The sequence below is a fragment of the Rhinopithecus roxellana genome, chromosome 5 (genome assembly GCF_007565055.1).
Source record: "Rhinopithecus roxellana isolate Shanxi Qingling chromosome 5, ASM756505v1, whole genome shotgun sequence".
NCBI classification, from domain to species: domain Eukaryota; kingdom Metazoa; phylum Chordata; class Mammalia; order Primates; family Cercopithecidae; genus Rhinopithecus; species Rhinopithecus roxellana.
The window spans coordinates 119757966-119780767 of record NC_044553.1 but is presented as its reverse complement, the minus strand read 5'-3'; the positions used below and the strand labels follow the sequence as shown (position 1 = coordinate 119780767).

The 22802-nt window shown below is 49.2% G+C and overlaps 1 protein-coding gene and 1 non-coding gene across 2 annotated transcripts; one reads left to right on the top strand and one right to left on the bottom strand.

Annotated features, from left to right (window-relative positions):
- The first annotated feature begins 3096 nt into the window (after positions 1-3096).
- On the top strand, positions 3097-18554 carry ARPIN (actin related protein 2/3 complex inhibitor). Its single transcript, XM_010378620.2, is given in 7 exon segments — positions 3097-3304; positions 5559-5634; positions 8304-8330; positions 8332-8437; positions 12745-12951; positions 13351-13514; positions 14936-18554. Coding segments are annotated over 7 exon segments (681 nt in total). The 5' UTR covers positions 3097-3212; the 3' UTR covers positions 14945-18554.
- A 535-nt stretch (positions 18555-19089) lies between these two features.
- On the bottom strand, positions 19090-19151 carry LOC115897846. The gene has a single exon (XR_004057626.1). It is a non-coding gene; the product is annotated as a U7 small nuclear RNA (small nuclear RNA).
- Positions 19152-22802: the final 3651 nt, after the last annotated feature.

The following is a 22802-nucleotide window of genomic DNA, read 5'->3' as shown; positions in this document are numbered from 1 at the left end:
GGAGAATTCTGAGCAAAAAAAGTAGTCTCTGCTTGAAGCAAAATTGCTTTATCTATGAAAATTTTACAAAAGTGGATGCCCATGTGAACATGTTATGAGAGCCTTCCAACACTGGCCTAAGTAGGGGCTCATGGAACTGAGAGGCCCAAAGCTCATGCATCTGTAGCTATAAATTTGTTTAAGCTAACAATTAAAAAAAAAAAAAAAAAAAAAGAGGGCCGGGTGCCCTGGTTCACACCTGTAATCCCAGCAGTTTGGGAGGCTGAGGTGGGCGGATCACCTGAGGTCAGGAGATTGAGACCATCTTGGCCAACATGGTGAAACCTTGTCTCTACTAAAAATACAAAAATTATCGGGGCATGGTGGCGCATGCCTGTAATCCCAGCTACTCGAGAGGCTGAGGCACGAGAATCGCTTGAACCCAGAAGGCAGAGGTTGCAGTGAGCCAAGATCACGCCATTGTATTCCAGCCTGGTGACAGAGCAAGACTCCATCTCAAAAAAAAAAAAAAAAAAAAAAAAATTAGCTGCACATGGTGGTGCACGCTTGTAATCCCAGCTACTTGGGAGGCTGAGGTGGGAGAATCACAGAGGTTGCAGTAAACCAAGATTGCACCACTGCACTCTAGCCTGAGTGACAAAGTGAGACTCTGCCTCAAGAAAACAAAAAACAACAAAAAACTGGACATTTTAGAAAGTTTGATGATGATGAAGAAATCAAAGCAAGGGGAGTTAGTGTAGGAATCAAATGTTGAATGGTGTTAATCGAAGATGACTTGATACTGTCTCCATGGTACCTTGCAGTTTATAATTTAATATAGAGACATTATTAAACTGCAAAATACATGTAAGAAAGTCCAACAAAATTCTGGGTTTTTTTCCCATGATGATTGATGCTTTTTAGGAAATAAATGTCAAAACCTTTCCAAAATTTTCCTTTTGTTCTTTTGGGTTCCTCTGTCTTGCTGGTGCCTGGCCTACAGATTGTGCTGATGGGGTGAAGTTGCAGAGCCTAACAAGCAGATGACTCTTCCTGAGAGGGTGTAGAGTAGCCCTGTCCAATAGAACTTTCTGCAACGAAGAAACGTTCTGTGTCTTGTAGTCGCTAAACACACATTGCTATTGAGCACTTAAAAATGTGGCTAGTGAAAGTGAGGAATTGAGTTTTACATTTTATTTAGGTTTAATCAATTAGAATCTAAATTTAAGTAGCCACATGTGGTTAGTGGCTACCATAGATGGCTATGCAGAGTTGGAGCCACAGTGAGGGGGAACATGACACAGAAAGGGGAAAGAGGAGGAGGGCATGCCAGCCAGGTGGCTGTGAGCAGCTGGAAGGTTTTGAGCAGAGAGGGCCAAGGGACAGTTCTGCCCAGAGGGGCTTTCCAGTAGGGCTTTTCTATGTTTTTCCTTCTCAGACATATACCAGGCAGCCAGGTAGGCCAGATAGGAGTGGAACTGATTCATCCATTAGGCCCATCATACTTTTAGTGGTCCACAAAATGTTTTTATTCTTTTGAAATTTAAATTTAATTTCATTATTTTTTTTTTAATAGACAGGGTTTCGCTATGTTGCCTAGGCTGGACTCAAACTCCTGGGCTCAAGTGATCCTCCCACTTCAGCCTCCTGAGTAGCTGGAACTACAGGTGCTCTTTCTTCCTAAAAATATGTTTAGTAATGGATGATTGTATGCAGAAAAAAAAATATATATATGTTTAGGTTGAAGAAAATACTTCAGGCCAGGAGCAGTGGCTCAGGCCTGTAATCCTAGCACGTTGGGAGGCCAAGGCAGGCAGATCACATGAGGTCAGGAGTTTGAGACCAGGCTGGCCAATATGGTGAAACTCCATCTCTACTAAAAATACAAAAATTAGTCGGGTGTGGTGGTGTGCCTGTAATCCCAGCTACTCAGGAGTCTGAGGCAGGAGAATCACTAGAACCTGGGAGGCAAAGGTTACAGTGAGCCAAGATTGCACCACTGCACTCCAGCCTGGGCAACATACCAAGACTCTGTCTCAAAAAAATAAAATAAAATAAAATATATAAAATTCATATATTCATCTTTATGCCAACCCAGTGGTAAGATATAATTTTTAAAAAAATTTTTAATGGAGAAAGGGTCCCTTGAAAACAAAAGTGCCTAGGACCCAAGAAAGTCATGGGGTGTGTGTGTGTGTGTGTGTGTGTGTGTGTGTGTGTACCAGGGAAGGGAGAAAGTGCTTGCTTCTTTCAACATTGACAGCTCATGCTGGACTCCTAGGCATCCGCCTGGCCACCACCCCCTTTAAATGCCGCCCCCCCCCCCCACCGGGGTTACACCTGGCCTCCCTGAATGGGCTCACCTGCCCCAGGTCTGGCACTAAGAAACCAAACAAAAGAACAAGATTCTTCAGCAATCCCAGGGTCAGAAGAATCTCCCGTACCAGGCTTGGAAAATGCACCTATGGACTATGACATACTTGGGGAAAGGGCACTGTGGGGCCAGGGAGGAGTTCAGGAGCTGTGCGGGAAGAAGGAGGAGGGCAATGCTATGTTGTAAAAAGGGTGAGCTCGTTAAACTTTACAATCCCCTTGATACCAACCCCATTTTACAGAGGAAGCATGGACTCAGAGAGGTTGAGGAGCTTGCCCAAGCTCACAGCTGGGATTCAAACTTAGGCGTCTCTGTTCTGACACCCATGCCCCAGCTCCCTGGTCACAGATCCCTGGGATGCCTGACTCAGCCATTGTAGGGCCGCGGGCAGGGCATAACGGATAGCTTCTAAGCTGACCACCCAATCCTCCCCAGTGGCTGTTCTCCCTTCCTGCTTCCCAGAAACCCATCCTTCACGGGCTAATCCTACAAAGGATCTTCTTTAATAGGATCTCGGGGCCTCAATTTCCCTTTTTGCGTGTGCTGGGGCAGGGATCTTCCTCTAGGAATGAGGAAGAGAGAGAGACAAGAGAAAGGCATGGCCTTTCTGCCCCACTGTGCTAAACCCCCAGCCAGGGTCCTCCCGGAAGCCCAACCCCTGCCGCGCGCGGCCTGGCGGGCAGGAATGGAACTCGGTCCCTTTAAATCCCGCCGAGGAACGCCCGAGGGCCGGGCCGCGCCATTCCCGGATCCGCCGGCTGGGAATCGCGGGTTCCCAGCGCGTCCTGCAGCGCTTCCCGCGCCGCGCCCCCAGCCCAGTGCGCCGGCTCTGTGCGTGGGTGCCTGGGTGGTCGGGAGAATGAGCCGCATCTACCACCACGGCGCGCTCCGGAACAAGGCGGTGCAGAGCGTCCGGCTACCGGGGGCCTGGGACCCCGCCGCCCACCAGGGGTAGGCCTGGGCGCACGGCCTCGGGTCGGCCTCCCCTGCCCTGGCTCGAACCCCGCTCCAGGATCGGGGAATGGGATGCGGGTGGAGGAAAACTGGGGTTGCCAAAGCCACCTCTCCGCCTCCAGTCCACCCCTCCCGGCGCCCCTGCCACCGCGCCCGTCCTGCGACCCCATGACACAGATCGGCTTAAAGCTCCCCGCCTGTCCTCCTGCCCTCGAGAGAGGGTCCCGAACCCCAGACAGGAGAGAGGGTCCCGACCCCCAGACAGGTCTCGGAAGGCTGTGCTTCGCCTCACGCCGACCTCCGGCCCCACCCCACCCCCATAACTATAAACTCCAGCTACTTGCCGCGCTGCTTTTGCACAGGCTCATGCCCTGCCCCAGAAGGGACACTGGCCGTGCTGTGGCGGGAACAGCGGGCGTGCTGGTCCAGACCAGGGCCTGCCTAGGTGAGGAGGATTTGGAGGGCCAGGCCGTGTCGTCACAGGGTTATGAGGCTGAACGGACCATTCCATTTACAATTGCACTCAAGAATTGTGCTAAGTGAAATAAGCCAGACACAGAAAGACGAATACTGTGTGATCTCGTATGTGGAATCTATAAAAGGGTGGAACCATACAAACAGCAGAACAGGCCGGGCGCTGTGGTTCACGCCTGTAATCCCAGCACTTTGGGAGGCCAAGGCAGGTGGATCACTTGAGGTTAGGAGTTTGAGACCAGCCTGATGGTGAAACCCTGTCTCTACTAAAAAGTACAAAAATTAGCCGGGTGTGGTGGCAGGTACCTGTAATCCCAGCTATTTGGGAGGCTGAGGCATGAGAATCGCTTGAACTTGCGAGGTGGAGGTTGCAGTGAGATTGTGCCACTGCACTCCAGCCTGGGCGACAGAGCGAGACTCTGTCAAAAGAAAAGAAACAGTAGGCCGGGCGCGGTGGCTCAAGCCTGTAATCCCAGCACTTTGGGAGGCCGAGACGGGCGGATCACGAGGTCAGGAGATCGAGACCATCCTGGCGAACACGGTGAAACCCCGTCTCTACTAAAAAATACAAAAACTAGCCGGGCGAGGTGGCGGGCGCCTGTAGTCCCAGCTTCTTGGGAGGCTGAGGCAGGAGAATGGCGTAAACCCGGGAGGCGGAGCTTGCAGTGAGCTGAGATCCGGCCACTGCACTCCAGCCTGGGCGACAGAGCGAGACTCCGCCTCAAAAAAAAAAAAAAAAAAAAAAAGAAACAGTAGAACAGTGAACAGTGATTGCCAGGGGATAGTGGACGGGGATGGGGATGGGGGTGGGGAAATGATCAAGGGTACAAACTTTCAGTTACAGAATAAACAATTTCTGGGGATCTAATGTACAGCATGGGGTCTGGTGGGTGTGTTCATTAATTTGTGGTAATCATTACATAGTGTGTACTTAAATCATCGCGTTGTGCACCTTGAATATATACAGTCTTTGTCAGTTAAATATTTAGAAAAATAATTGTGGGGGGGTAGTGGGGATGGATTGGATTTAGGTAGAGTTTTCACTTCCCACTCCCATCCCTCTTCCACTGTCATCTTCAGCTGTCCCCACCCTTCTCCATTTCTGTGGATGCAAAAAAGGAAGTCTCCAGGTTCTGCTTTTATGAAAGCTAGAGTCAGGAAACCAGGGGTCCACTTCCCCTCAGTGAAGGACTGTGTGATCTTGTGCTAGTCCCAGACTTCTGAGTTTTGGTTTCTTCACCTCTCAGAAATAACCTTTTCCTCGGGTTAATGACCACCTGGATATGAATGAGAACAGGAATATGAGAGTGTTTAAAAACAGGTGGAAAGGGAAAATAGCTTATTGCAGCTTAGATACCTACCCTCACATTTGGCCCAATAAAAAAGTAAAATCTTTTATATTTAGTAAGCACTTAATAGCTTACAAAACGCCTTCACACACATGATCTTGTGTCATCATCAGAGGAGCAGAGTGAGGCGGCTGTTTTCCTCCCCATTTTGTAGATAAGACTGAGACTCTGGTTCCGGTAACTCCCAGTGGCCTTGTAGGAGGGGACCGTAACTTGATCTTAGGACAGCCTGACAAGGTGCCTCCTGGCGTCTGGGCAATGCCCCAGCCTTTGGGACCCTTGCAGGGTTGGAGACCCCTATGTAGGAAGCACGGGGAAGGGAACTGCTCAATACCCAGCCTGCTCAGGGTTGGGTGAATAGGAGACACAGGTGAGATTTGCTGAGGAGTGACAGAACCGACTATCCTTTCTTTCCCATTCATCCCCAGGGGAAATGGTGTCCTGCTGGAGGGAGCACTGATCGATGTGTCTCGGCACAGCATCTTGGACGCTCATGGCAGGAAGGTGAGGATGCTTCCTCAGTGCTAGCTAGAAGGCACTGACTTCACGGTCGTTACCCACTATGGCATCTCCTTGTGCTGGGTCCTTCCAGTGCCATGAGTGGGGATTCTTGATGGGCTTAGAAAGCAAGTGGGAAGTAGGTCAGGAGATTTACAGCCAAATGGGACCACCAGCTGGAAGGAGAATAGTTTAAGGCTGTGTTGGGCAGCAGACAGTTGGGAGGGCCTGTATTCTTGCCAGAAGAGCCTGGGTCATGGCTGAGAAGGCGGACCAGGCCGTAAACCCCAGTCTTGCCTGAATGTAAACTCAGACACTGTCTGGGGCTTCAGTTCCCATGTTGATGTCCTGGATGCCTTTGCCCTCTCAGCCTCCTGGGGTCATGCCCTGTATCACCACCCCATCTCAGGTGTCTGTGGGTACACCTGCATTCACCATCCACTACTAACCTGTGTCTTTTTTCTGAGTGCTAGTTCTGACTTTCCACTCCCCTTTCAAATAGCCCCACCTAGATGTGCTGACCACCTTATCTCCTTGGTCTCTATAACTGAGCTTGGTCTCTAAAAATGTCCCCTCCAGTAGGGCCAGAGGCCTGGTGCTACATGGAGCCTGCATGTCCCTCCTATACCCCACGAGAACACTCAGCACTATTTTCATGTCAGGTGTATTTTGCTGCGCCTTCCCCTCCTTAGCACACAGTCAGCAGGTGGGAACACCCCTCAGAGCCCCTAGCCAGCCTGCCCAGGAGAGCCCAGCAGTGTCTCCATGCTGATATGGGGCTTACTTGCCTCAGCTGCCCTCAGGCAGGGCCTTCTCCTAGCCCCTCTTAAAACTTGCCTCCTCTGAGTTCCATTCCTGGTGATGGTTCAGTTGCCCTCCCAGCCACCAGGCGGTGAACCCTCACTGTCTCCTCCCCAGGAAAGCAATGGCAGGTCCTGCTGGGCTCCTCCCTTGCCCATTCCTCCCCCTCCCCTGCCTTCCCTTCCTCTTTCCATGGCTGCTTACCTCAGATGGGCCCTCAGCCTGTCCTGATAAAACCTTGCACCTGTCCCTCTGCCTTCTGGCTGTCCCCAGAGCTCATCCCTGCCCTGCTGCCAACAGGACAAATGTCTTTCCAGAAATACATATCTGAGGGTCTCACTGCTGCTCAGAAACCTTTCAGGATTCCTTGTCCATCAGATAAAATCCAAACTCCAAATGCCAACTCAAGGCCTGTCCTGAACCAAGCTCACTTGCTTTCCCAGCCTGAGCTCCCAGAAGGCCTCCAGGTGCCCTGTGTGGCTCAAACATGCACAGGGGCCTCTTGGCTTTCATTTCCTATACTGTCCCAGGCTTTTAATGTTCTTCCTACGGCTTTTCATTCCCACAGTTGGCAGACTTCCTCACCCTCCAAGACTTCATCTTTCTTGATTCTACCAGGAAGTGCCCACCTGTTCTTCAGGCCCTGGGAGCATTTCACCCACCTGCCTTGAACAACTGGCAAACAACATTTACAGCACACTTCACGCTTGGCACTGTGCTTGCCCCTCTGTTATCTCGTTGAACCCTCATAATATTCTTAAACACAGACATCACATTATCCCCATGTGATGGGGAAACTGAGTGGCTTATCCCACCCACTGCATCTGCTGGAAGGGGCAGAGTGGCTACCCTCACCCAGGGCTCCTTTTCAGTGCCTTTTCCATTGCACCTTGGCAGCACCCATTCCTGCTCCATGGTATTTGGGGTCCTCGGACTTGGGTTATGGATTTTGTTTTGTTTTGTATTTTTGAGATGGAGTCTCATTCTGTCACCCCAGCTGGAGTACAGTGGCATGATCTCAGCTTACAGCAACCTCTGCCTCCTGGGCTCAAGCGATTCTCCTGCCTTAGCCTCCTGAGTAGCTGGGATTACAGGCGCATGCTACCACACCTTGCTAATTTTTTATATTTTTGATAGAGACAGGGTTTCATCATGCTGGCCAGGCTGGTCTCGAGCTCCTGACTTCAAGTGACCCACCCACCTTGGCCTTCCAGAGTGCTGGGATGACAGGCATGAGCCACCTTGCATGGCCGAGTTATGATTTTCTTTCTTTTTTCTTTCTTTTCTTTCTTTCTTTTCTTCTTGAGACGGAATCTTGCTCTGTTGCCCAAGCTGGAGTACAATGGCATGATCTTGGCTCACTGCAACCTCTGCCTCCTGGGTTCAAGCGATTCTCCTGCCTCAGCCTCCTGAGTAGCTGGAATTACAGGCACCTGCCACCATGCCTGACTAATTTTTTGTATTTTTAGTAGAGACGGGGTTTCCCCATGCTGGTCAGGTTGGTCTTGAACTCCTGACCTCGTGATCCTCCTGCCACAGCCTCCCAGAGTGCTGGGATTATAGGCGTGAGTCACTGCGCCCAGCCCAAGTTATGGTTTTCTGTATATACTCTTTGTCTTTGGCTGTGTGGAAGCCCTGGGCTTGCCCTGTTAGGAACTTCTAGCAGGGCTCATTATATGTGGCAGGTGCTCTTGTGAACCCATGAATGAATAAATATTTGGTGGGGTTGGGGCATCTGTCTAGCTTGAACATCTTTTGGAGCTGAGGTGGGCTTCCAGGGTAGATATGAGGTTGGCAGGGCTGCAGCCAGAGCCCAGAGTGTGTGTGTTGTGGGATGAGGCCGCCTCCCTCACTCTCTGTCTGCCTGGCCCCAGGAGCGCTACTATGTGCTGTATATCCGGCCCTGGTCACATCCATCGCCGTAAATTCGACGCCAAGGGAAATGAAATCGAGCCCAACTTCAGTGCCACCAGGAAGGTGAACACGGGCTTCCTCATGTCATCCTACAGTACGTATCCTCTGCCTTTCCTCCCTCCCTCAGGGCTCTCCTGCAGTGTGGCAGCCTTTGTCTTCTGAGCCTCTTGGCCCCTGGAAAGTGTCTTCTCATCCTGCTGGACGCTGAAGCCCCGTGTGTGGCCCGAGGCTTCCCCACCCACCCCCGGGGCTGGACTCCTTCCTGCCTCCCATTCACTCAGAGGATCCCCATTCCCTCCCCTCCATCCCAGGGGCCAGGCTGGCCTTCCCACCTCCTGCCATTTCCTGTGTCTGGCAGAATCACCCACAAACCTGGCTTTGGGCTCTAACTGCCTTTGTGCAGAGCCCAGGCCAGGCCCTAGGCGGTCTCCGTTTTACTGCCCAAATCCTCATTTGGTTCTGGGCTCTTAGTCCATGCGTGTTATATAACAAAATACCTTAGGCTGGATGATTTATTAACAACAGAAATGTGTTTGTTTATTGTATTTATTCTTAATTTAAAATTTTTTTATTTCTTTGTGCATTTTTAGTGGCTGGATTTTGCTATGTAGCCCAGGCTGGAATATAGTGGCTATTCTCAGGTGCAATCATAGCGCATTACAGTCTTCAAGTGATCCTCCCTCCTCAGCCTCCAGAATAGCTGGGACTGTAGGTGTGTGCCACCACACCTGCTTAAGAACAAAAATGTCTTGCTTACAGTTCTGGAGGCAGGGAAGTCCAAGGTCAAGGTGCCAGCAGATTCGGTGTCTGGTGAGAGCTTGCTTTGTGCTTCAGAGACGGCGCCTTCTTGCTGAGTCCCACATGGCAGAAGGCAAGGCAGGTCTGTCTTCAGCCTCTTCTGTAAAGGCACTCATCCCACTCATATGCCATGACCTACTCACCTCATAAAGGACCCACCTCTTAATACTATCACGTTGGTGATTAAGTTTCAACGTATGATTTTTTTCTTTTGTAAAAAATTTTAGGGTGAGTGCAGTGGCTCACGCCTGTAATCCCAGCACTTTGGGAGGCCGAGGTGGGTGGCTCACTTGAGGTCAGGAGTTTGAGACCAGCCTGGCCAACATGGTGAAACCCTATCTCTACTAAAAATACAAAAATTAGCTGGGCATGGTGGCAGGCACCTGTAATCCCAGCTACTTGGGAGGCTGAGGAAGGAGAATCACTTGAACCCTGGAGGTGGAGGTTGCAGTGAGCCAAGATCCCACCACTGCACTCCAGCCTAGGCAACAGAGTGAGACTCTGTCTCAAAAAAATAATAGTAATAATAATAATACTTTTCAGTGGCCACTTTACTTCTAGGCATTACGTCCATACTCCGTCAGTGGAGGAAAGAGCTGAGTTTGTCTCTTTGTTTTTCTTTTCTTTTCTTTTTCTGTCTGAGACAAAGTCTGGCTCTGTCACCCAGGCTGGAGTGAGTGGCTCGATCTTGGCTCACTGCAACCTCCACCTCTCGGCTCAAGTGATTGTCCTGCCTCAGCCTCCTGTCAACATATGAATTTTGGGGGATACATTCTGACCATAGCAGACCCTCCATGATCTTGTTCTTCTTCCTGATTTTGTCTCTGGTAGGGCCTCTTTGCTGTCTGCCCCTGGGTGAGAAGGTTTTGAGGTTGAGTGGGACGCTATCACTTTATTCATTCATACCTTCAGTTACTCATTGACTCTCTGAACATTAGGGATCATCTATATCATGTGCCAGCCCTTGTGCCACATACTGAGGGGTTCAGGGATGAACAAAACCCAGTCATATACTTGAAATGTTCTCGGTCCAGTAGAGGAGATGGAGAGGCCTGGGCCTGGATCCTGTGAAGGGTGCTGAGCCCAGGCAGGCATGACTGGAGACGCCCTGGAGCAGGGAATACCAGGACTGAATCCTGAAAGATAAGCAGAGGTCAGCCAGGTGCCAGGGATTTGCAGGGTGTTTCAGAGAGGCAGAGGGTGCCCAATGCCTGGAAGTTGAAGAGTTCCTGATCCAGGTATGAGAAGCCATGCAGGGCAGGCAGCAGGAGGAGCGGGCACTGAGGAGCTCAACTCTAACCGAGGGTGGAGGGCAGCCCTGTAGTGAGTGGTTTTAAGTAGGCAGGTGACGTGATCAGGTCTGTGTTTGAAAATCCCCAGGGAGGCAAATAGCCTGGAACCCAGCGAGGCCTGTGAAGAAGCTGTTATGGTCACCTAAGACAGAGATAAGAAGGCCAGGATTAAGGACCTGTCAGTGGGGGTGCAGAGACTGGAGCAGCTCAAGCTAGAGGAGGCACAGTGGCCTGTTGGCTTGGCTATTGGGGAGGAAGAGGAAGGAGTCGTGATGACGCCAGAGGTTGGGCATGGGTGCCAGGCTCGGGGGAATGGAGGAGTGAGAGGTTTGTGTGGAGGAGATCTGTTTGGAACACACCGAGTTTGAGTTGCCAGGAGCACTGCTGGGTAGAGGTCCACTGAGGCCTTGGAGGACAGTTCTAGAACTTGGGGAGAGAACTGGGCTGCAGCACATTGAGAGTATTGAAGCTATGGAAGTGGACCAAGTTACCCAGGAGGAGAAAAGAAGTGGGCCCAGGAGGTTGTCTTGGGAAACAGCAACAATGGGAGGTGGATGGAGAAGGAAGAGCAGGAGATGGAGCCACTGAAAGGTCCGAGGGATGGGGAAGGTGTCATGTCTCTAAAGCCCCTCGAAGCCAAGGGGAACAGGCGTGAGAAGCTAGCAGTGGGGTCAGGCACTGCCCAAGGCTTAGTTAGGTCTGAGATATGGAGCATCCAAGAGGTTTTCAGGTTAAGAGCTCACCGGTGACTCTGGTGGGGGTACACGGGGTCTGGAGCAGTAGGTGTCAAAGCCAGAATGCAGGAAGGCCTTGAGGAAAGGTCAAGGAATAGGGAGAGAGAGACAGGTCCTCAGGAGGTGGGAAGGGGTCTGCAGCCCAGATGGAGGAGCTGGCTTGAGGCAGGAGGAGAGGCCTCCTATCCTTTGAGACTGAAGGAAAGAGGAGATGTTTTGTGTGGTCAGAAGTGAGTTGACGGCTGGGCGTGGTAGCTCGCGCCTGTAATCCCAGCACTTTGGGAGGCTGAGGTGGGTGGATCACCTGAGGTCGGGAGTTTGAGACCAGCCTGGCCAACATGGTGAAACCCCATCTCTACCAAAAATACAAAAATCAGCCAGTTGTGGTGGCGCACACCTGTAATCCCATCTACTCGGGAGGCTAAGGCAGGAGAATTGCTCAAACCCAGGAGGCAGAGGTTGCAATAAGCTGAGATTGCGCCACTGCACTCCAGCCTGGGTGACAGAGTGAGACTCCATCTAAAAAAAAAAAAGTGAGTTGACAGGTAAGTGGTGTCAGGGAAGTGAGAGGCCCCACTTGATGGCTTCTGTTACCTTGCAAAGAAGGTGAGATGCTCTGTCTAGCGGTGTCGGGCAGAGGGCTGAGGAGAATGGAGCGGTCCTGTGGGGGCAGCCACCTGTGCAGTCTCAGAAGGCATCCGTGACAGAGGTCGGCTGAGGTTGTACCCTATGAATGAAATGTGCTCCATGAAATGTGTTCATGGGTTGACTGGGATGTTCTTCAGCAAAGTGCGGCCACCTGGGCTTGGCGTGGCGCAGGCAGCCTGTGGGACAAGCTCCGGGATTGCTGTGCTGGGGTGTGGCCTTGTGAACACCCAGCCCTGTGAGGCTGGGCCCACTTCACAGTCCAGGAGTGCCCCTCCCCTAATCCAGCACCTGGATTTAGGACTCCTCCCTTAGCCCATGAACTCTGCCAGGAACAGGAAAGAGGAGGGGGACTACCAGAGTTTACTCCTGGTTCCAGTAGACCTCACCCCAGCCAAGGAGACCCTGAGGGCTTGGAGAGAACCCTTCCTGGCCACCGGGGTCTCAAGATGGAATTGTGTTGGGGTGCTTTGAATCCTGCCTCCTCTACTACTATGTGACCTTGAGCTAATTACTGAACCTCTCTAAGCCTTGGTTTTCTCATCTGTAAGATGGGAATAGTGAAAACATATGAACACTCACTGAGGGGTCCACATGCCAGGCGCTGTGCTACGTGCTTTATTTCCTTTATATGTCATGTCAGTCCTGTCAGGTAGGTACCGATTTTATCCTATTTTTCGGGTACAGAGAGGTGATGTAACTTGCCCAAGTTATTGTGGAGCCCAGATCTGCACCAGGCTGCCTGTCCCCAGCCCATGCCTGTCCACCTCTGCTGTGGAGTTCCTTGTTGAAGACTCGCAGAATGGGCACCGAGTCCCAGCCTCCGGGTGACTGAGCTTGGAATCACTCAGCCCTCACCTGGCTCTTGAGAGGCCCTCCAGAAGTGCTTGCTGCCACAGTGATAATGACCCTCCTGTGCTCTGTGCCTGCAGAGGTGGAAGCCAAGGGGGACACTGACAGGCTCACGCCCGAGGCGCTAAAGGGGCTGGTCAACAAGCCAGAGCTGCTGGCACTGACAGAGAGCCTCGCCCCCGACCACACAGTGGCGTTCTGGATGCCCGAGTCGGAGATGGAGGCAATGGAGCTCGAGCTGGGGGCCGGGGTACGGCTGAAGACTCGGGGCGATGGTCCCTTCCTGGGTGAGTAGTGCAACCCTCACTGTGGCCCACCATTCCTGTGTGGCCCATGGGAGCTCTTGGCCTCCCTAATGTCTAGAGCTCATGGGAGCAGGCAAGGTCTGGCCTCCGTGGGGACACAACCAAACCCTGGAGATTTACTCCTAAATCCCTGCACAAGTGCCCTAGGGCCATTAGGCTCGACAGCCTGGATCCCCAGCTGCCACCCAGTCCCATGGTTCCTGTGAGCGACCTCTCCCCACCATACCTTGGGGGTCCCACCCAGGGATTCACTGACCACATCTAGGCCTGGAAAAAACGGTGGCTTAACCCAGGCCTAGGGGACCCCACCAGAATGGGCCCAGCCCTCGCTATGTTTCCACCACAGGGACAGAGGACATTCAACTTCATCTCTTCTTTCAGATTCACTGGCCAAACTTGAGGCTGGAACCGTGACAAAGTGTAATTTCGCTGGTGATGGAAAGACAGGGGCATCCTGGACAGACAACATCATGGCCCAAAAGTGTTCGGAGGGGGCTGCAGCGGAGATCCGAGAGCAGGGGGACGGGGCAGAGGACGAGGAGTGGGTAGGTCAATGGGGAACTGTGCACCTGGTGTTGGTGCAGTTGAATCTCCTGGCAGGAGTATGGTACATACTGGTTGAGGTTGTGGCTAGGATGAGAAGACGACAGAAGAATCTTACCCCCCAGCTTTGGTGGAATTCTGTGAAACACCTGGGAGTGTGTTAGCATCAGGAAAATTCCTTTAAGGTATGAAGAATGACAACCTGGGACCTTCCTTGTAGGTGGCTGTGAACCTAACTATGCCCCAAAGATTCCCAAGTGGTAGGAAGAAGGGGGTGCAGAGGGATATTGATGATGGTCATTAAGTCTCAAAACATTTCTACTTCAGGTGGATATATTAATAATGCTGAGGCAGTTGAACAACTGAATGCGTAGTTTTTCCTCCTTTGGTTTGGGCTCCTTTCCTGAAGTGTCTGGAGAATGGCTGACCTGGACCTTACTGGTTTTTCTTTTGCTGAGAGTCAGTCCCCTCATTGATCCTCAGCCTATTCACAGTTGCTTTTCTTTTCACTTCTTTTCTTTTTTTTGGAGACGGAGTCTCATTCTGTCACCTAGGCTGGAGCGCAGTGGCATGATCATGGCTCACTACAGCCTCAAACTCCTGGGCTCAAGTGATCCTCCCACCTCAGCCTCCCAAGTAGCTGGAACTATAGGCATGCATCACTATGCCTGGCTAATTTTTTTATTTTTTGTAGAGATGAGGTCTTGCCATGTTGCCCAGGTTCACAGTTGTTTTTCTGAAATATATTTTACCCAAAGAGTTGAATTGATGTCAAAAGGCCCCCAAATGCACACTTATTATTTTATCTTATTTTTTTCGAGATGGAGTTTCACTCTTACTGCCCAGGCTGGAGTGCAATGGCATGATCTCAGGTCACTGCAACCTTTGCCTCCCAGGTTCAAGTGATTCTCCTGCCTCAGCCTCCCAAAGTGCTGGGATTACAGGCATGTGCCACCTTGCCTGGCTAATTTTGTAGTTTCAGTAGAGATGGGGTTTCTCCATGTTGGTCAGGCTGGTCTCGAATTCCTGACATCAGGTGATCCGCCTGCCTCAGGCTCCCAAAGTGCTGGGATTACTGGCTTGAGCCACCACACCTGGCCTCAAAATGAACATTTAAAGCAATGAAGTCACAGAAAAATGCTCTATCTAGGTGATGGAGATGATGTCTTTTGCCAGAGAAAGCAAGGGCACGCAGATGAGAGTGTCTGAATTCCTTTTTGTCTTCATAAAGCAAGTCTTGGACTGAAAAACAGTCCAAGAGCTGTTGGAGCTGCCAGGCCAGCTCTAATGAGGTGAGGCCCAGGCAAGCACTCATGGGCCCCGCAGGTACCACGCGACTGAACCCTTGTTTATCTGATAACTTGCAGTGACGTTTATGGCATGTGCTCTCTCTACATTATCTTTACCCTTTGGATTTCTCCAGGATGACTGAGGGATGTGGCTGCCTCCGGGGGCACCAGCACCTTCTGTAGCATTGTTGAGAATTTCTTCCATGAACTTCTACTCTGGAGCTGGAGAGAACAGTCAGCCAAGTCTTACCTGGTTCTTCCCCACAGCCACCTTGGAATACTCTTTGAACAAGCTCTGCTAAAACCAAACCCATGACCACTGTGTTGGTGGTGGGGCCCCATGCTGTGGCTCACGGAGGGCCCCTCCCTGCATGTGAGTCTAGCCTTCTTAGACATTACATGATGACCCTTTAAAAAAAAATTAGAGATGGAGGTCTCACTGTGCTGCCCAGGCTGGTCTCAAGCTCCTGGACTCAAGGGATCCACCCACCTCCACCTCCCAAGGTGTTGGGATTACAGGTGTGAGCCACCGCACCCGGCCTCATGTTGACCCTCGCCCTGGATTGCAGCCTGGTTTTTGGAGGCAGGTGGTGGGAGAGACCCTAGGGCAGCCTGAGAGTAACTGGACCTGGTATTGGTGCAGAATGGGGAATATCCCTTGTCTAAATGCAGAGCGGCTGAGAGAAGTTAGCAGGGCTCTTCCTCTGTTCTCATTGTTTCCTGCTTTCCTTCTCCACCCGCCCCCTCCTTAGCACTCCGTGTTGTAGCCTCTACTATCCTGCTTCAAGCCTCCGTGTCCCCTGTACCTTCCCCCCGCCTCCCGAGTTGCCAGGTCTTTATTCCCCCATTGATCCCATGCCACCTCGGGGGTTCCTGTCGTCTGACATCCCTGGCTGCTTTCCTGGTAGATGGCATTCCCAGAGAGGCCAACAGCATTCCCAGAGAGGCCAACAATGCTCCCAGAGAGGCCAACAGTGTTCCTAGGTGTGGCTGGCTGGTCTGCATCTCTCAGACTCACTCTGCCAGGCTACAGTTTTGAGAATACCTTTTTTGTTGTTGTTTTATACCTGGAGGACTTTTAATGAATGAGTAAATCTTCAGAAAGGAATTCCTCCACCCTTACTGGGTTATTGTCAGGTATGAACAGCCTTTCAGCTGAGCAATGTTCCTATGAGAAGGAAGCCATTTATCTTGGGTCGTGAACATTGCCTTTTTGGGTAGTATACCCACACCCAGATCTGTGAAGAGACCTGGGGTTGAAGTCTCCATGTCATCAGGACTTTGGCATGTGGATCTTGCTTGACTTGGGAAAAGAGAGGGTAGTGGTGAACTAATAATTATGGAGTGCCCCTAATGTGTCAAACACAATGCTGGATGATTTCCATGATAATAATTACTCATACTTGTGCTAAGCACTTGCGATAGCTTACTTGTCACAACAGTCCATGAGGTATTGATTATCCCCATTTTTTCATGAGACTAAAGCTCAGAGCTCTAGGATAGTATACAGTGGCAAGAGGAATTTACACCCAAGCACCCAGATTTCAAAGCCCACATTCTTAACTACTGGACTATTCATATTACAGAGCAGGAAAAGGGTCTCAGAGAGGTTAAGCAACCTGCCCAGAGTCACACAGCTAATGAGTAGCAGAATCAGGATTCAAACCCAGAGCTGTCAAAAGCAAACCTTATGTTCCTTCCACTGTCCCCTGCTTCCTTACTTTTAAGAAAGGTCTTGGAAACGGGGCCAGAAGACGTGGTAGCCACTTCACTGGTGTTCTGTGTCTGAATGGGACTTTCTCACAGTCAGGCCATGCTGGGACCTCAACCATGGGGGTGGCCAGGGAGGTGGTTGAGCAGAAGGATAGCTGGGGACACTGACTGGGGGTAGAGTCACCCAGTGTCTTTAGACATCCTGCTGTCTAAAGCACCGTGCCCAAAGGGTATGGCAAACTTATATAGACAGGTCACCATTCCAAACAAGGAGGCCCAGTGTGTCAATAGGAGAGGTCCTAAAGCAACAAAAAAGGCGGGGTGTCTTGGAGGGGCTTCAGAAAGGGAAAGGCCATTGTGTCTGGAGCTCAGAGAATGGGGGCTGATATTTGAAATGAAGCTGGAGATTGGGCATGGCATCCTCACGCATTTCGGGACTTTATCCTTAACATCCTGGAAGCCAGTGATACCATGAAGAGTGAGATCTGATCTGTGTTTCAAAGGTCACTTGACTGCAGAGCAACTGGAAGTGAGGAGCTCCTTTAGGAGACTGCTGCAGTTGCCTGGGTGAGAGGCTAGAGGGTTTGGGCTATAGCAGTGGCAGGGGAGATGACAAGAAGAGAATGGTTTGAGGGGCATTCGGGGGCAAAATCAACAGGACCTGGGGGGAGACGAAGGGGTCAAGAAGGATGCCTAGATTCTGGGTGAGTGGCAGTGCTGTGGTGCACAAGTAGTGATGTTATGGTTCTGGGTGACCTGCTGTTTAGGAGCCCAGCCTATGGCTAAGAAGTATAGAGAACTGAAACCAGCTCCCTAGGGATGGGAAAACCAAGTGGGCTGATGATAAGAATAGGGCCCCAGGGTCAGGTGCAGTAGTAGCTCACGCCTGTAATCTCAGCACTTTGGAAGGCTGAGGTGAGCGGATCACTTGAGGTCAGGAGTTCGAAAGCAGCCTGACCAACACAGTGAAACCCCATCTCTACCAAAAAATACAAAAAGTAGCTGGGCATGGTGGCACGTGCCTGTAGTTCTAGTGCCTTGGGAGGCTAAGGCATGAGAATTTCCTGAACCCAGCAGGTAGAGGTTGCAGTGAGCTGGGCGACAGAGTGAGACTCTGCCTCAAAAAAGGAAAAAGAAAGAAAGAATAGGGTCCCAGGCTCAGCAGGTAGGGAAACTGATGCAAAATCCTATTCCCTAGGGCTACGGACTAGGAAGGGAGAAGATGGGAAGCTGCTGTGGCTCAGAGGCTGCATGGGCATCTGCACGGGCAGATGGTGAGGCCAAAGCCCCTGATTTTGCTGCGCCTCCTGCCCTGGTCAGGACTGGCTCAGGCATTAGGGCAGGCCCAGCCAGGGCAGGAGCCTTCCTAGATACACCTGTGGGGAGCTGAGCAAATATGGCAGGGCCGAAACCTTGCTTTCAGGGGCCCCCATGTGGCTGGCAGGGGCAGCTTTCAGAAGCTAGACTGGATCCTATTACTCCCCAGATGAAAAGTTCAAATTCCTTAATACAACTCAGAACTCATCACAACGTCACAACCCTCCTTTCTTGGCTCGCTTCCTCCTTAAGAGCTCTGCGGCGATCCCTTCAGACCAGCTCGAGGGATATTCCACAGGTTGTTAATAGGGCTAGAAACAAAAAGCAGTGGTGTTTCTATGATCTAATTTGTTGGAACAAACGTCATGTTAAACTCAAACATTTCTGTAGGATTTCCCAGAGCTTTTACTATACTAACATTTACTGTAACACTTCAGGACAGGGTATGATTAAGTATTTCCCACATTTCTTTGGTCATAGAACCCGTTTTTGTGAGGAGCATTTCATGGGACAGCTGCTCTGAGAAACAGTTTGGGAAGGGCTGTGTTGGTCCCATGGAGGGGCTGGCCACTCTCCCACTTCCATCGCCTTGCCTGGACTCTTTTCTTGTTGGGAGGTCCCTTTCCTCTATCCATCTGAATTTCTTTTCTTCCACCAGTGTCCAGCTTGCCTTTCACCATGGGCCTAATGATGGAAATTGACAGTTATTTTGTATCTTCAAAACAGAACCGAGAGAATCCTCTGAGCTTCATTCATATGGGAAATTTTTTTTTTTTTTTTGAGACAGAATTTCACTCTTGTTGCCCAGGCTGGAGTGCAATGACTCAATCTTGGCTCACTGTAACCTCCACCTCCCGGGGTTCAAGAGATTCTCTTGCCTCAGCAGGAGTATTACTGTAATCCCAAGTAGCTGGGATTATAGGCATGTGCCACCACACCCAGCTAATTTTGTATTTTAAAGCGGAGATGGGATTTTACCATGTTGGGTAGGCTGGTCTTGAACTCCTGACCTCAGGTGATCCACGCTCCTCGGCCTCCCAATGTGCTGGGATTACAGGCATGAGCCACTGTGCCCAAACGATATAGGAAGAATTTTTGAGGGACTAAACTAATCTCCATAAATAGTAATGCACTTAGGAAATACATTTAAAGGGGAAAAAAAACTCATAGTTTCACTCAGTCATGTTCATAATTTTTAGTGTTTGGGTTTTTTAGCATGTAATTTGTGTACATAGTTTTGGTTTTTGTAAACTTGCATAGGGGTTTTCTGGTACAAACTGGAAAACCTGCTAGACAAATTCTAAAACATCTGTAATACTTGTACGTAGTTGTTGTAACACTATGCCCACAGATAAAATTTGATACTACTTTTTCGATTAATGTTACATAATCACTTTCCATATTGCTACATAGTCTTTGTAACCATTTTTCTTTCTTCTTTTTTTGAGATGGAGTTTCACTCTTGTTGCCCAAGCCTGAGTGCAATGGCGTGATCTTGGCTCACTGCAACCTCTGCCTCCCAGGTTGAAGCTGTTCTGCTGCCTCAGCCTCCCTAGTAGCTGGGATTACAGGCACACACCACCACGCCCGGCTAGTTTTTTGTATTTTTAGTAGAGACGGGGTTTCACCATGTTAGCCAGGCTTTTCTTGAACTCCTGACCTCAAGCGATCCTCCCGCCTCAGCCTCCCAAAGTGCCGGGATTACAGGCACGAGCCACCATGCCCACCTGCAACCATTATTTTTAAGATTGCTACCACTGGATAGTTCCGTCATGGTCCAACTTTTGGATATTTAAATTGATCCCTATGTGGCTAACAGGATTGTTTCCAAAAATGTTGAAAATTATATAGTTCCCTTAATTCCCCACCTCTAACTATATTTTTGGGTTATTTCTTTAGGAGCAGATTCCCAGGAGTCATATTACTGAGAATCTAGAAATCTTTTGTAAAGTTCTTGTTATATTGCCAAATTGCTTCCCAAAAGAGTTGTTCTAAACCATAATTTCACCAGCAATGTAGGGGAGAACCATTTTTATGCTGCCTTTGTCAGAATTGGGTATGAAAACATTTTAAAAATGATTTTGGATAAGGTGAAAATTATATATATATACACACACATACACACACACACACACACATATATAGTTTTTTTTTTTTTTTTTGAGCCGGAGTCTCACTCTGTTGCCCAGGCTGGAGTGCAGTGGTGCGATCTCGGCTCACTGTAACCTCCGTCTCCCAGGTTCACGCCTTTCTCCTGCCTCAGCCTCCTGAGTAGCTGGGACTACAGGTGCACACTGCCACGCCTGGCTAATTTTTTTGTATTTTTAGTAAAGATGAGTTTTCACCGTGTTAGATAGCATGGTCTCGATCTCCTGACCTCGTGATCCACCCGCCTCAGCCTCCCAAAGTGCTGGGATTACAGGCGTGAGCCACCGCACCCGGCCTATTTTAATATATTTTAATTTGCCTTTCCCACCACTTATAGTGAGCTTAAACGTTTTTTCCTTTTCCTAGCTGTATTTCTCCCTTTGTTATTCAGTTTTTTTGTCCATTTATCTACTGGGGAGATGGGGAGTGATACCTCTTTAGTTTATCAGAGTTATTTGTATTTTAAATGTAACCATTTACCATATTTTAACGATTCTTCCATTAAATAATTCTTTTTATTAAAAAATCTTTATATATCTGTTGATGTTTTGTGATTTGTATTGCTTCTAAGCTAATGCAGATTTTTGGATATTATTCAATTTTGTTTTCTTCTATTTAGGTTATTATCTAGTTTTATACTTAACTACTTATTTTCAAATTGCTAACCAGTTTATCCTAATAGTATTTACTGAATTCCTTCCCACTCCTACATCACATATTAAAATTATTTTGTGCCTAAATTATTTATAGTATTTCAGTTAGTCTTCCTATAATTACAATTTGAACCATCAAAGTAGGTTTTAATAGTTGGCAGAGCTAGTTCTTCTTCATAATTCTGTTTCAGAATTTTCTTTGATATTTTTCCTCAACATTTTAAACATTTTTGTCAAGTTTCAGTGCAACTGACTTTGGGTTTTTATTTATTTAAAAACTGGGCCATGCCGGGTGCAGTGGCTCACGTCTGTAATCCCAGCACTTCGGGACACTGAGATGGGTGAATCACTTGAGGTCAGGAGTTTGAGACCAGCCTGGCCAATGTGGTGAAACCCCATCTGTACCAAAAATACAAAAATTTGCTGGGCATGTTAGCATGCGCCTGTAATCTCAGCTACTGGGGAGGCTGAAGCAGGAGAATTGTTTGAACCCGGGAGATGGAAGTTGCAGTGAGCCAAGTACCACTGCACTCCAGCCTGGGCAACAGAGACTCCATCTCAAAAAAAAAACAAAAAACTGGACCAGGCATTGTGGGGGTTTGGGAGGCTGAGGCTGGAGGATCGCCTGAGGCCAGCAGTTTGAGGTTACAGTGAGGTATGACTGTGCCACTGCACTCCAATCTGGGTAGGACCCTATCTCTGAAAAACAAACAAGCAAACCCCAAAACTCTGGCTGCAAAAGTAGTACATATTTCTTTGAAGGAATAAAAGGAAAACTTGATAATCCTACCACCCAAAGATGTTTTTAAATCACTTATGTGGTACTCAGTTATGTGCCATGCACTGTTCCAAGTGCTTACAAATATTATAATAACTCCTTTTGTGTTTATAACAACTGTCTGCAGTCAGTAGACTCATTTTCCAGTTTAGGAAACTGATATTACACCTTTTCTACAGATGAAGAAACTTGCCCAGGGTGCCCAGGCAGTCCGCAGAACCATGCTTTGAATCAGGGCAGTGTGGTTCCGGGGGCCTGTACAGATCAAACACCCTGACTCTGCCATTCCATCAGATACATTATTCATATTTTGGTGTATTTGCCTCCAATCTTGTGCAAAGTGGGTTGTCCCTGTGCATACTTCGTGTAATCTTTTGGCGTAACAGATGTCATGAACACTTCTGTATCATAAATCTTTCCCAGCATGATTTTTATTAGCTATTTAATATTTCTCATATTCATGTAGAACAATGCACTTAACCAATTTCTCATTTTTGTAATAATTTTTTTCCCACTTTCCCCTGTAATAACACTGCTGAGATATATATTTTTTTCTTCTTTTTTTTTTTTTTACTGTTCTAAAGATACTCTGGCAGAAATGTATGTTCCTGAGGCTAAATCTTTTCATACATCCACAATCATTTTATTATAAATTCCAGAGCTGGAAACGCTGAGTCTAATGTTAAATATATATATATATATATATATATATATATATATAGTTTTTTTTTTTGGAGACGGAGTCTCGCTCTGTCGCCCAGGCTGAAGTGCAGTGGCGCAATCTCGGCTCACTGCAACCTCCGCCTTCCGGGTTCAAGCCATTCTCCTGCCTCAGTCCTGGGACTAAGTATCTGGGTATCTGAGTCCCAAATGTCTGGGACTACAGGCGCGCGCCAGCACACCCGGCTAATTTTTGTAATTTAGTAGAGGCGGGGTTTCACCATGTTGGCCAGGCTGGTCTCGAACTGCTGACCTCAAGTGAGCCACCCGCCTCAGCTTCCCAAAGTGTTGGGATTGCAGGCGTGAGCCACCGGGCCCGGACTGTTATATATTTTAAAGGCTTCTGATCCATATTGCCAAACAGTCCTCTGGATCGATTTGCAGCTGTATCCGCTGCTCCATCTGCAGTATACGAACGTGCTCCACTTTACCCACACTGGGTCATTAAAAGAACAAACAAAAATAAGAACTTGATTGATTTGGGATTTTAAATGGAAATGCACTAAAAATTCTTTAATTCTACCATTCACCGTCTACCATGGAGGAACAGCCCATCTGCACGGAGAGACAGCCACGTAATTCCCTGCAGCATTGTAATACTAAAAAATAAAAATGAACCAAACGTTCCTTAACCGAGGAACGGCCGAATGACCGGCGTCTCCACTCCAAGGA